The following is a 13,158-nucleotide window of genomic DNA, read 5'->3' on the forward strand; positions in this document are numbered from 1 at the left end:
GTATATCCTACAAAGACCGCATCTCTATCGAGATTCAAAACAAAATCACAATGGCAGTCAAAGAAAGACTGCCAACAGATCATATAGGCTAAAAAAATAGCTAGGGCCTACAGGTGGTAATAATATCAACAGAATTAGTTGACTTTACATATTCTTTGTCTTGATTGATGATAACAGTTTGATTGGCCATGTAGTATGTGCCTCTAACTGTTGTCAATATGCTCCTGAGTTTAAACCCTGTCAACTGAGTGTCATCCATGCCAGACTAATGAGAAGCACTATAGATTTGCAGTCGACACTTTATTTACTATTGTGCACTGAGGTAGCAAATAGCAAAGATTTGTCTTGATTTCCTGGTGTTAGCTATGATCATAATATTGATAAAGTCTATGTAGTAATGTAAGCATTTAATGCCCAGAGGAAAATTACATTCATGCCACATAATAGTAGAAGTTACAATAATATATATATATATATATATAGGCCCTATAGTCGTCCATCGTGGTTCGATGATGACCACTTTTGTCATCCAAGGGTCTGAGGGCTTTGCACTGGGGTTTTATGCCTCCTCATGTGGCTGGTGGGACCTATGTGAGTCCGGAATGCTTGGCTGCACACTGGGCAGGTTATTCCAGCTGGAACTAGTGTCATTGGCCTTGCTTTTCTTATCTGGCGTTTTTCTTCTGCCAGCGTTGTTCTCTTTTCCTCAGCAACCTGTGCGCCAGTTTTCACAGCGCGACACCATGATGCTCTGTCATGTGCCTCTGTCTCCCAGGTGGCTGGGTCTATGCTGAAGTCCTTTAGAGAAACTTTGAGGGTGTCCCTGAAGCGTTTTTTTTTTTTTTTTTGGGTGGATGACTTAGGCTGGAATTTTGATTTAAGTGAGGAGGATTCGCGGAACACTTCGACCTCACTCTCTCGCCCTAAAGCCCATCCTTTTCCGGAAGCCAGATTTGGTCAAGACATCCGGGGACGAGATTGGGTGCAGTGGATGACCAGAGACTTTCTGTGTGTCTTATTCTGCTTTTGAGTGCTCCACAGCACTGTGCTGGTATTTGCCTTTCTGTCCGATTGGTCTAGTTTTGTGACGTTTCGCACAAGCCGCCAAGTCCAGACTTCAAATCCTAGGTTGACAGAACCTCGTGCCCTAGTGCCAAGTCCATGCTTCACATGCTAGGTTTGACAGAACCTCAGTGTACTGAGTGTCACGCAAAGTCCAGACTTCACATGCTAGGTTTGACAGAACCTCAGTGTACTGAGTGTCACAGACACGTCAGATACCCTCTACCTGGTTTAGCCGGCCAGTCAAAGCCGTTTCCGGGGTGTGGCCGTTGCGCATGCTACAGCTTTTGGGAGCCACAGGTGAGAATTGGGTACTGAGTGGGGACCAAGAGTGTCGAGCCAAGCTACCCTCAAGAAGAGGGTACGACTGCCTTAAATTTCCACTGGAGGTGCTACTCCTCCTAGATACCCCATACACCCCAATATATATATAACTCTGTAGAGTTTGTAAGAACTGTAGTTCATTTCTAACTGAATACTTTTAACTTTAATAGTATAATCTCTATAAGATACATAGAAGCAGAACCAAACACAAAAATACATTTTAAAGACATCAACACTTTGACTTAACATATTTTTTATTAACCTTGTTGCCTAATATAGAAAACAACAATACAACAAACAGAATCTATTTACACTGAATTTGTGTATATTATCTTCATATTTAATTGGAAATAAAATAATAATAATTCAAAATCACAAAATATATACAATTTACACACACACACTCACAGAAGTAGCCTATACAAATATGTCAACATTTATGAAAACATATTTTTGATTAAATGTATGACTATATATACACACAGTACAATTATTGTCATTAAACTTTTTTTTTTACACATTTATTGTTAGTAAAGTTTCTGTATAAATAAAGAAACATGAGAGTGTGTGGCCAGTACAATGACTAATCACTGTAGTGCTACAGATGTCCAGGAAAATTGAAGCAGTGCTCAGAGTTTCTGACATTTCACTATTTGTTCAGACTTAGCTATGAACCCAGCAACATGAGTTGATAACACAGAATAGGAAAGAAAAAGAATCTACACTAGATGTATATTCAGACATTAAAAATACAAACTATTAAATGATGATGTTATGTTATTAAACAAAACAAAAAATACACTTGCCAACATACAATATTTAAGAAAAAAACAAACACATATTTAATTATATTATCAATGGACACACATTCTTTACTAAGATCAAATGAATTCATCGTTTTTGGGGGGGGGGGCATATGAGATATTTAAAGATTTTTTTTTTCAAGTGACTCAAACGTTGAAACAGTTGAATTTTCAGTGACAAAAACTTGTGAACAAATGTTTCTTCTTTATATTCTGTGCAGTGTTACAAATGAAACAAAACTAATTAAGCAGCTTACTAGATCTAGGCGCGGTGGCAGAGCGGTAAAGCGCTTGTCTTCCGAACCGAGGTCCGGGGTTTGAATCCTGGTGAAGACTAGGATTTTAATTTCAGGATCTTTGGGCACCTCCGAGTCCACCCAGCTCTAATGGGTACATAAGATTAGTAGATTAGTTGGGTAAAAGTAAAGGCGGTTGGTTGTGCTGGCCACATGACACCCTTGTTAACCGTAGGCCACAGAGACAGATGACCTTTATTATCATCTGCCCTATAGACCACAAGGTCTGAAAGGGGAACTTGACTTTTTTAAAAAATCTAGGTTTCAATTAGGAAACTTAACTTTGCTTGGTCTAATGTAAAATTCATTCTATTGAATGTAGTAGACCAATTATTTGTCCCACACTATAGTTACATCTATAATATACACTACATCTTGAACAGAGGTCAACATACACAGCATTATGCAGTAATGTAATAATGAAATATCAAGAAAAAGTCTCTTTCCAATAGGTCCAAGTAATTTTTGTAACAGTTTTTCCCTTTAAGTAATGGTAAAGAAGAAAAACCCTTGAAAATTCACTACCACTTATTTGAACTATCACCCACACCTAATACATGTAGTTAAATATAAATGACAGAAAAAAAACAAAAGGAATTTCTCAAAATAAGTTGAACATAAAATTGGTATAAAATACTCGGGATATAGTTTGTGCATTGTAAAACTTTTTTTTTTAACCATCACAGAATTTAAAAAAAAAATGAATAAATTACTCTATTTGAGCTCATAATTTAAAAAATACAACATTATCATGAAACTTGTAAAAAATGAGAGGGCGCTGTGGCTGAGTTGTTAAGCGGTTGGCTTCTGAACCTGGGGTTCTGAGTTCAAATCTCAGTGAAATCTGGGATTTTGAATTTTGGAATTTTTAGGGTGCCCCCTGAGTCCACCCAACTCTAATGGGTGCCTGACTTTAGTTGGGGAAAGTAAAAAAATCATTGTGCTGGTCACATGAAAACCTGCTGGTTAACAGTTGGCCATAAACATCATCTGCCCCATAGATCCCAAGGTTTGAAAGGGAAACTTTACTTTTGAACAAATTGAATATATTGAACTTAATTAGAAACTTAATATAAAGTAAGCAAGCATTGCATTAGAACACACTCATTCAGAGAGATCACAAACACACACACTAATTATTTATTAATTTATTTTTGCTCTTAAACCTGGCAATAGATTTTTTAAAATGTCTACACAAAATATTTATTGTTATTAGAGCATGGAATGTGTTGACTGAGTCAGCCAGGAAAACCAATGACTTGGCCAAATTTAAGTCAATGATTAACATGCATGACTGGACGCATAAGACATAATCATCTTTTTTTTTTTTTTGCAGTAGCGTCTGTATTTCATAAGACATGGAAGCACATCACATGTCAATTAAAAGTCAGTTATAAGATACGCCTTAAATAGTGCAGATAACCCTAACCTACATAGACAAAACAATGAACTAAGACTTTCTACTTAGCTTAGGCAAATACACACTTATATGCAGTTACTCATTCAGAAAAATTAATAACTGCCATATGGCTCACATTAGATTGAAGTTTGTAACAATGGCTCACATTAGATTAAAGTTTGTAACAATGGCTCACATAAGACTGAAGTTTGTAAAAATGGCTCACATTAGATTGAAGTTTGTAACAATGGCTCACATTAGATTAAAGTTTGTAACAATGGCTCACATAAGATTGAAGTTTGTAACAATGGCTCACATTAGATTGAAGTTTGTAACAATGGCTCACATTAGATTGAAGTTTGAAACAATGGCTCACCACATAAGATTGAAGTTTGTAACAATGGCTCACATAAGATTGAAGTTTGAAACAATGGCTCACATAAGATTGAAGTTTGAAAAAATGGATCACATTAGATTAAAGTTTGTAACAATGGCTCACATTAGATTGAAGTTTGTAACAATGGCTCACCACATAAGATTGAAGTTTGTAATGATAACTAATATTAGATTGAAGTTTGAAACATTCACTCCAAAAAAAAATAAATAAATAAAAGATGTCATGAGGAAAAAGATTAAATCTGTGCATTGATAAACTAGCTGGTCTGTTTTTATACTTGGCCAAATGAAAAGGCTGTATAATAATATTAATCACAACAGTAAGTTTCACTAGAACCTTCAGTATAAAATAGACCTGTGTTACATATATATATTTGAACAGTAATATATATATATTTTAAAACTAAGTTAACAAGTTAGACAATTCTAAATGGAGCCAAAAGTGATCTATCCCTGGTAAGATCTATCTAACAAGTTATAACAAGCAACTATTAAAGTTGTAACACAAAAACAAAATATTAATTTTATTGAAACATGTTTATTATCTAGTATATTCAGAGTTCCAGGTCGCTGCATTTTCAAATCCATTTTTACTGCTTCTGTAGTCATTGAAAGCCTGTCTAATTTCTTCTTGTGTTGTCATCACAAATGGACCTGAACATGTAAAAAGTTTATAGCATAATATGATGGAACTTCTGATTTCTTGCATAGCATTAAAGAGTTTAAGAATTTAAAGAATCTAAATTTTCAAGCCCTCATAGTTACCCCTTTGGAAGATGTATACATTTTTTTTTATATCAATCTTATATTTTAATTGTGTGGTGATTAAATGTGTCTGCATAATGTTAGACCCAGAACCCAGAACAGCTTGAAGAAGATTGAGTCATTAACCTATAAGTCTTGAGAACCAACCAACAAGAATCATGCATTTGTTTTACAAAAGGAAGATAACTCTCTTTTGCTACTCATCAGCTAATTATAATACAACTGCTCTTGTGATTCATATTGCATCATGGGCAAGGTTGAAGAGCAGTTCAGTGTGAGGCTATGTAACAAAATCCTGTAAAGGCTTGGATTTTTTAAAACATTATCCCAAAGTGCACATAGCTTTTATAATAACCAACATTTTATAGATGGAAATCAAAGGTTGGTGGTCTTTGTATCTGCCACATGATTGACAGTTTAAATCCACTACCCATGAACATGTTCTTCCCCTGATGTATTCTACTAAAGCAGTTCATAGTTCTGTATCATGCAGCCTGTAACTTTCAATGTGTGTAAAGGGAGGGGAGAGCATGCAATTCTTCTTACCATGTTGTACAACAGGCTCTCTGATTGGCTGTCCAGAAATGACTACAAAGTGACATGGTTGCCCGCTCTGTAATAAAATAACAGTATTTTAGCTAAGTGTCTGGATATGTTGGAAAACATTAATAATAACCAAAAGCTCTAAAATAAGGTTTTGTTTAGATCACTAAGTGGCTTCTATACCACGTAATATACACTGGACGCTGTCAATATCCAATGGTCAAACAGAGCTCTTCATTAACACATGCAGCCCTGAAGGAGGTATGGATTAGGAAATTATGACTAAATATTTTATAAAAATTATAGAATACTACACTGAACAGATGTGACAAAAAATGTAACCTATAATAATAGAACATGCCATATATATTCAGAATTTGTTCAGCCCTAAAAGCTTCTAACTCTATTTATGAAAACGACAGTGAATGAGAACTATGAGTGCTGCAAAGTCAGGACTCTGACACTTTGACACCATAATAGTGAATAATAATCTCATTACTTTTTATTTTCTAATAGAATTAGTTTAATAATTAGTGGCACATCTGCATTATTAAGGCCATCTTGTGACCATTTAGTTATTTTCTTTCTCTATTCGTATCTAGAAATCAATTTCTAAAAGCTAATTTTAAATAACTTAAAATCTTTGAGATTTTATCTTATCATATTAAATACAGATGTTACTTAAAAAAAGATGATGATAACGTCCTACGCGTCATGCCTTTAGTCATGCATATTAACCAATGACTTAAATTCTGCCAAGTCATTGGTTTTCCTGGCTGGCTCAGGCAACCCATTCCATGCTCTAATAGTGCTAGGGAAGAAGGAGCATTTGTACAAATTTGTCCTAGTAAATGGAATGAGGAATGTGCCTTTATCCTTGTTCCTTCTGAGTATTTTATTAGATTTAGTTTTTGTATTTGAAGATTATGGTTCAGTGTTTTATGTATAATTGTTACTTTACTTTTGAGCCTTCTGTCCTGAAGGCTTTCTAAATTTAGTGATTTTACTAAAGGTGGTATTCTAGTCAAATATGAATATTTGTTTGTTATGAATCTCACTGCTCTATTTTGTGTCTGTTCCAGTTTCTTAATGTTTTCTTGAGTTTACAAAGCAAACTATATATCTTTTCAGGGACTACAGATTTTTAGTAGAATTGAAATATATTTTTAGAATATCCTCAAAGTAAGGGAATAGTTTTAGTAAATATTTCCCAATAGTGCTGCAACTTAATGTAATGTAAATGTATCATCACTAAAAATTGTATGCATTTTCTTCATTTGTAACTGTTACAGGGACCTTACTTTTTTCAACCAATGTTAAAAGTTATTCTTATTTTTAAGTGGATAGCAATGAAAGAGTTGTTAAATATTTAATAAACTCGTAACACACAATTAAGTAATGAGCTGATCATTACTCATGAGATAAAGAAATATTTGGTTCAGTTCAAGTAGAATTACCTTGTTATGTACATGGACAGAGTCACCATCAGTGTTGAATGTAATGGTGTGATGAGCCTTACATAGTTGACTTTTCTCTTCAGGACCTACGTGTCAATTAAAAAACAAAACAATTATTCAAAGAAAGATCAGTGGTGACAGAAATCTAATGATTATACATTATCTCTGGACCAGTAGTAGTAACATAACTAAAATAGACTAAAGATATCCCCTTCAGACACTGTGATCAATAGTGGCAGATGATGAAATGCAGTCTTCTGCTTCAATGGCTAACAGTTACTGCCCCAGCATAAATTAATGAAGTTGGCTAGTATGTACTTCTATTTTAAAACTAGGAAAATTGTGTATCACTGGCAACATCCTTCATGACAAAATAAAGTCATTCAAAACAAGAAACTTTGTCAAAATTCATCTTATTTATATAGATAGCAAGAATAAAACAATGAAAAATAAGAAAGCAATTTTTTTAAATGCTTGCGCTCATACTCTCTAGAGCTTCTAAAAATCAATAGTTATGCTATTGTAGACTTAAATCATTGAGAGTCAAATCAAAAGTCTGATTAAAGTATTAAATAATTATGCACAACTCATGACTTTATTTATAGACAAAAATATCTTATTTCTAACTGTTACAAACACATCCAGAAATCCTTCTACATCATTGGTAACAAGAATGCCATAAGTAATCAAATATTTCAAAACTGAATTCATATAATTTTTCAGTATAAATCTGTTGATCTAATAATATAAGGTAAGCAAATATTCTATTTATATGTGAAATTTACTTTTCATGCCATTTTCAAACTCAAAAAAAAACATTGTACAAATGTTTCTTACATATATGTTAAAATAATGAACGGTTCAATGCAAGTGTACTGATAAAACTTATCTACTTACCAAACCAAGCTTCTCCAGACAAAATATAAACAAATGTGTTCCAGTCTTTAGGTATAGGCTGATCCAACTGGGACCCAGGTGACATTTTAAAATCAAGATAATAGGCAGGTGTCCTGGTGTAAACTGGTGACTGAACAAAAGAAAAAAAAAGTTGTGTTCATGTGGTACATTTTATGAACATCTATGATAATGTAAAATGATATGACTAATACTTTTTAACCAGATTATTGTTGACAGCCTACTAGAAAAACAAAAAGTGCACAGTGCTAATATCTAGCTATAAGTAAATAAGCTAAACAAAAAAAAATATTATTTAATCTGATTTTTCAATTTTTAAAAATAATAATAAGGTTCTCAACTCAAAATAAATTTTGGTTAAGAAATCTAACAACTCTTATTCATATTAAATGGGTTGCTTCAAGTGGCCAAGAAAGCCAATGACTAAAAACAGTTAAAATTTTAACTAATAAAAATGACTAAAAAAAAAATTTGAAGAAATGTTTTAGAATATTCAAAGAGCCATAACTGGGAAGATTTATCATTTGGACTATTTTTTTTAAAGGAAATAAAAGCAGCTTTAAAAATATATGGTCAGCTCTATAGTTCACTAACTGCCCCAGACTTGCTGATCTCCGTCTCGACAGGTCTGGGAAACCAAAAATTCTCAACCTGTATGGTGATCTGTATGCACTACGCAAGACAGCAGGGTTTCTGTCCAGGGCTTTTGCAAGAGAGAATTTGAGCATCTCAAGCCCACAGTCAAATGGAGTTTGAAGATGATGATGACCTTTGACTAGCACAGCATCACAATTGTACCCCATTCACACATTTTGTTCAGCCTAAGTAAACTCTTTATTCTTACAAACCCCATTCACAAGTTATTAACACATTTCAGCAAGTGTGTATCATTGATTCAATATTCAATGGGTGGAAAATTATTGTTGGTTATAAAACTAATGAAATAGTCTGAACAAAGTTTGATATTATAAAAACAATTACTCACTTTGATACCAAAAGCTTCTCCAGCAATGACCTTCACCTGAACACCATTCTTCTCTCCCTTGGGAATATCTTTATCCAACAGCTCCTGATAGGCAGGGGCAATCATTTTATCAGTTTTTCTGAGGTTGATCCAGAGTTGTAAGCCCTTGGCCAAATCCTTCCCAGGCATCTCACAGTGAACAATACCTCTACCAGCAGTCATCCACTGCAAGTTGTTAAGGAAATAAAATTTAAAAATCTATTCAACTAATTTGTTATACAAGAATCATTTTTTGTGGGGAAAAGGCTCAACTATATTTATTTTGGTAAGAAAAGTTAATAAGATATAGATCTATAGTCAAATACAGCTATCTTTATCAAGTGCTTATCTGTTACATCCCTTAAAAGAAATTCTATCACACAAGTTTACTTTTGTTTGTTCATGGTTCCATAAGGCTGTTATTGCCGGAAGCAGTAATGGATATAAACACTCCACTACTTATATATAAAATGCTTACAATTGCATTTGTCTCAAAAAGCTTCTGACAAGTTCTTCTCCTGGCCTTTATCTGTGGCTAAGCTATTGAGTCTGGAGAAACTGTTATCACAAACAGGACAAGGTCCAAATGCAAGTAACAGGTGCCTAAACCAGTACTCTTCAGGTAGGAGGAACTCATTAACCTTGTCTGGCTACCCACCAAGAGAAGGAAAACTCAATTAAAATCTCTACAGCCTTGCAGCTATTCCCAAACAAGGGAAAGGCATTGGTGGTCAAAAAAAGTTACACCCTAACAGAGTCTGTGACGCAGCTGATACAAACTGTATCAGCGCTTGCCGTTCCTTTCGACACATCAGCTACATGGAGTGGGGGAACTGCTGTGTGGGTGACATCGTTCTGACCATAGCCAATGCCAAGGCATTCATCTCGTTATGAGATAATTCATACTTCATGACTGAAGGAGGCCAATATTTTGGGAAAAAATTCAGTTTTACCATCCTATGGGACAAGAAAGCAACAGAAAAAGAAGGACATGTTAACCACTTAATAGCCAGCATTATGGATCCACCTGTATCTTTTTTATTTTGGGTGAAATGTTAAGTCAAGCCTATACAACAGTGTTTGGCATCATATCCAAGAAATGCCTTCCTGTCAATTATGTTATAGCCAAAGCTTTTGAATGGTGAGCATTTTGTCTCCCTCCGCAACGACCTCAAAACAACATCAGAATAGAAAGAGGAACTTTGTATAGAGTGAAACAAGATCGAGATTTAATTATAATGTTGTTATAAGCAAATAAAACATGTCCATCTAGTATACACTGAATAACATTTTGCGAACACATTCTCATGTATGAGTTACAAGCACATGTGAACATAAGATGATAATAGATACAGTAAATCATATTCATAACAATTGTAAATACCACACCTGTAAATCTCCAGCTTTGATTGTTCCTTTGTGTCCTAAAAAATCTTCATGGTTCGTCTCCCCTTCTAGCATGTAAGTTACCTAGAGACAAAAGAAATAAAAAAAAAACAAAGGACCCTATGAATGTTTAAACAAACAATTTCATTGTAATAATCTCTACATTGCCTTTTTTAAATGAACTTTTATATCTGTTTGTTTTTTTAACTAATGCAGCTCTGTTCCAAAATATGGTATGATTACCTGAGCTCTTAAGTAATACAGTCAAGAGATCTGTACAACAAAAATTATTTTTTCTACGAAAAAAATATTTATGAGTAAAACTTACAGTTTCAAAGCCACGATGAGGATGGTCAGGGAATCCCGCTGGAGCCTTGACTGAGAATTCATCAAGCATTAGAAAAGGGTCAAAATTGCGTAACTGAGGAAGAAAAAAAATTCAATTAATTATGCATAGGCATCTAAATTTGATTAACTTGAGTTTTAGAATACATTTATAAAACATAATTATTATTGGTAGTTATTTAGTATTAATTAAAATTGAACCTCTGAGCGACCGATACTTCTTCGAACTCTCGCCCCAGCACCTTCACTTTGTTCAACACTTTCAAATGCCAAGTTGACGGTGCGAGACATTGCTGGTCCTTTGACTAGATCTATAAAGAAACAAGAGAGTAAAAACCAAGCTTCATTATGATGGGCATACTTTAACAACATCTTGACTCTATGTACTATAATATAATCTATAGATCTAACATTTTAATCTTACATCCGCAAATCCAGATCTAGCTATAAGAGCTTCATCTAATGATCTAGATATCTATACTGTACTATACATAGAAAGTATATAATATAGATGTAGATCTATTATTACTAAATGATGAGTATGATAGTATATCTATAATTACTTGCAGTGCTTTGTTTTTGTAATGTACAGGCACCTTTTTCAATGTCGGGAAAATATTTTTACTTTTCTTGTATTCTAACGTTTTATTAATATTAATTTATTAATAGTTAAAAGTTAGGCAATTCATCACTGAGTATCGGCACCTATTTAGTTACAAAAAAAGCACTGATTAGATTCTAGTCTATATATCGATGTATCATGTATATAATATTGGCCTATAAAAGCCTATAGACACTATAGATAGGATCTAGTATAGGGCCTACATTCTATATCTAATATCTATAGTTATAGTAATCTGTAGACTGTAATCTAAATCATGCATCTGATTCGAGTAAGTATTATAACCTACTATGACGTCTACTTACAGCTGTCTTCCACGTTGTCTTGACAAGTAGAGAAAAGTGTTGCTAGAACTGTGAAAAATACTTTTGTATTTCCAATTGAAATTCGATTAATCAAATTAATGCGTTCACATTCACTGTTAATTAATGCAGGTAGCAAGTTCAAGTTGTGACTGTTGTGTGTTCGGCTTTTTCGAAGTGAATTACAAGCTTTGAAAAGTCTACTAGCAAACATCTAGACATCGAAAAGCTCTATTTATACTCGCCGAAAGTTGTTTGTTTTCCAGTGGAAGGCAAACATATCATACAGATTTATACAAGTATTCTAAAAAAAAATGCTTTGTAATTGTTGACAAGCTACTTGATGACATATGCAGATTTAAAAATAGACTTCAAAGGTGCGTAACTCAAAAATTACCAAGATTAGTATGGGTTACATCCCTCTAAAAAAAAAAAAAAAAGAAGTTGCGTAGCTGCGAGTGTTTATTTACGTTTCCTATGTTCAAGTTGTGACTGTTGTGTGTTCGGCTTTTTCGAAGTGAATTACAAGCTTTGAAAAGTCTAATAGCAAACATCTAGAAATCGAAAAGCTCTATTTATACTCGCCGAAAGTTGTTTGTCTTCCAGTGGAAGGCAAGCATATCATACAGATTTATACAAGTATTCTAAAAAAATTGACAAAAAAATTGATGAAGTCAACAAAAGACTCACGAACCTGCACTCCGTCATTATCCATGACAACGTACGGTAAAATTTGGGAAATTTGATCCAGCTTTAAGATGTCAGGTGTACTGTCAAAAATAATAGAGAAATATTTGGCTTGTTTTACTTGCTGTATGATTTGTTTTTTTAGCGTGATCCCCCAATATTGTAATAAATGCATTTTGTATTTGTGGAGACATGTATGTATTCGGTCTGGAACAAAGGTTAGTTCGAAGCACATGCTCCCTCATGAGTGGATCGTACTTTGATAGTAATTTTACTAACTGTCCAGGTTTTCGTCTCTTGTATAATCAAATCTTGGGCCTTGTTGTCCATATTGTTCCCTACTCTCAGGCGAACCTCAAGTTCCCTCCAAACAAGCGATGACTGAATGTGAGCTCTGCTGGTCTCATGTTTTTCTATTTTTGGGGATAACCTCCACCACTCATTGAATCCATCTTTGGATTTAAATGAAGATTTGGTACTTGATCTTGTTGAGAAGAGTATGCAAAGGAAGCAAAATAAGGATTCTTTTTTTTTGGCGAATAACACATCCACTTTCTAAGAACTTTCTCGCCGTTTGAAATTTGCCGGAAAAAAAACAAGCCTTTGAAAGCTTTCTAGCCTTTTCTTTTGCTTATTCTTGATGTCTATACGCCTCTCTGAATTGACTGTCCATACGCTGAATTGTTTCAGATCCTTGAGTGAGAAGGTGTATGCGAATATTATCTGTGATGACATCAGGCCAATCTCCAGTGTCGATCAGTCTAGAGTTTATTATCCTGCTTTCTGTATTGTTTACACTGTCTGATGGTTCAGCTTCTTCAGTATGAATTTTTGAGGAATGTACTAAAGACAT

General features: G+C 34.1%; 1 protein-coding gene across 1 annotated transcript; it reads right to left on the minus strand.

Moving 5' to 3' along the window:
• Positions 1–1,622: 1,622 nt before the first annotated feature.
• Positions 1,623–11,974, minus strand: LOC106057300 (pirin-like). The gene is made up of 9 exons (XM_056038901.1): positions 11,622–11,974; positions 10,896–11,005; positions 10,678–10,770; positions 10,353–10,433; positions 8,946–9,149; positions 7,943–8,072; positions 7,046–7,131; positions 5,592–5,658; positions 1,623–4,934 (listed from the first exon to the last, which is right to left on the minus strand). Exons 1-9 carry the CDS (start codon positions 11,830–11,832, stop codon positions 4,822–4,824), a joined length of 1,095 nt encoding a protein of 364 aa, XP_055894876.1. The 5' UTR covers positions 11,833–11,974; the 3' UTR covers positions 1,623–4,821.
• Between the last annotated feature and the right edge of the window lie 1,184 nt (positions 11,975–13,158).

Source organism: Biomphalaria glabrata, chromosome 8 (assembly GCF_947242115.1).
Source record: "Biomphalaria glabrata chromosome 8, xgBioGlab47.1, whole genome shotgun sequence".
Classification (NCBI taxonomy): domain Eukaryota; kingdom Metazoa; phylum Mollusca; class Gastropoda; family Planorbidae; genus Biomphalaria; species Biomphalaria glabrata.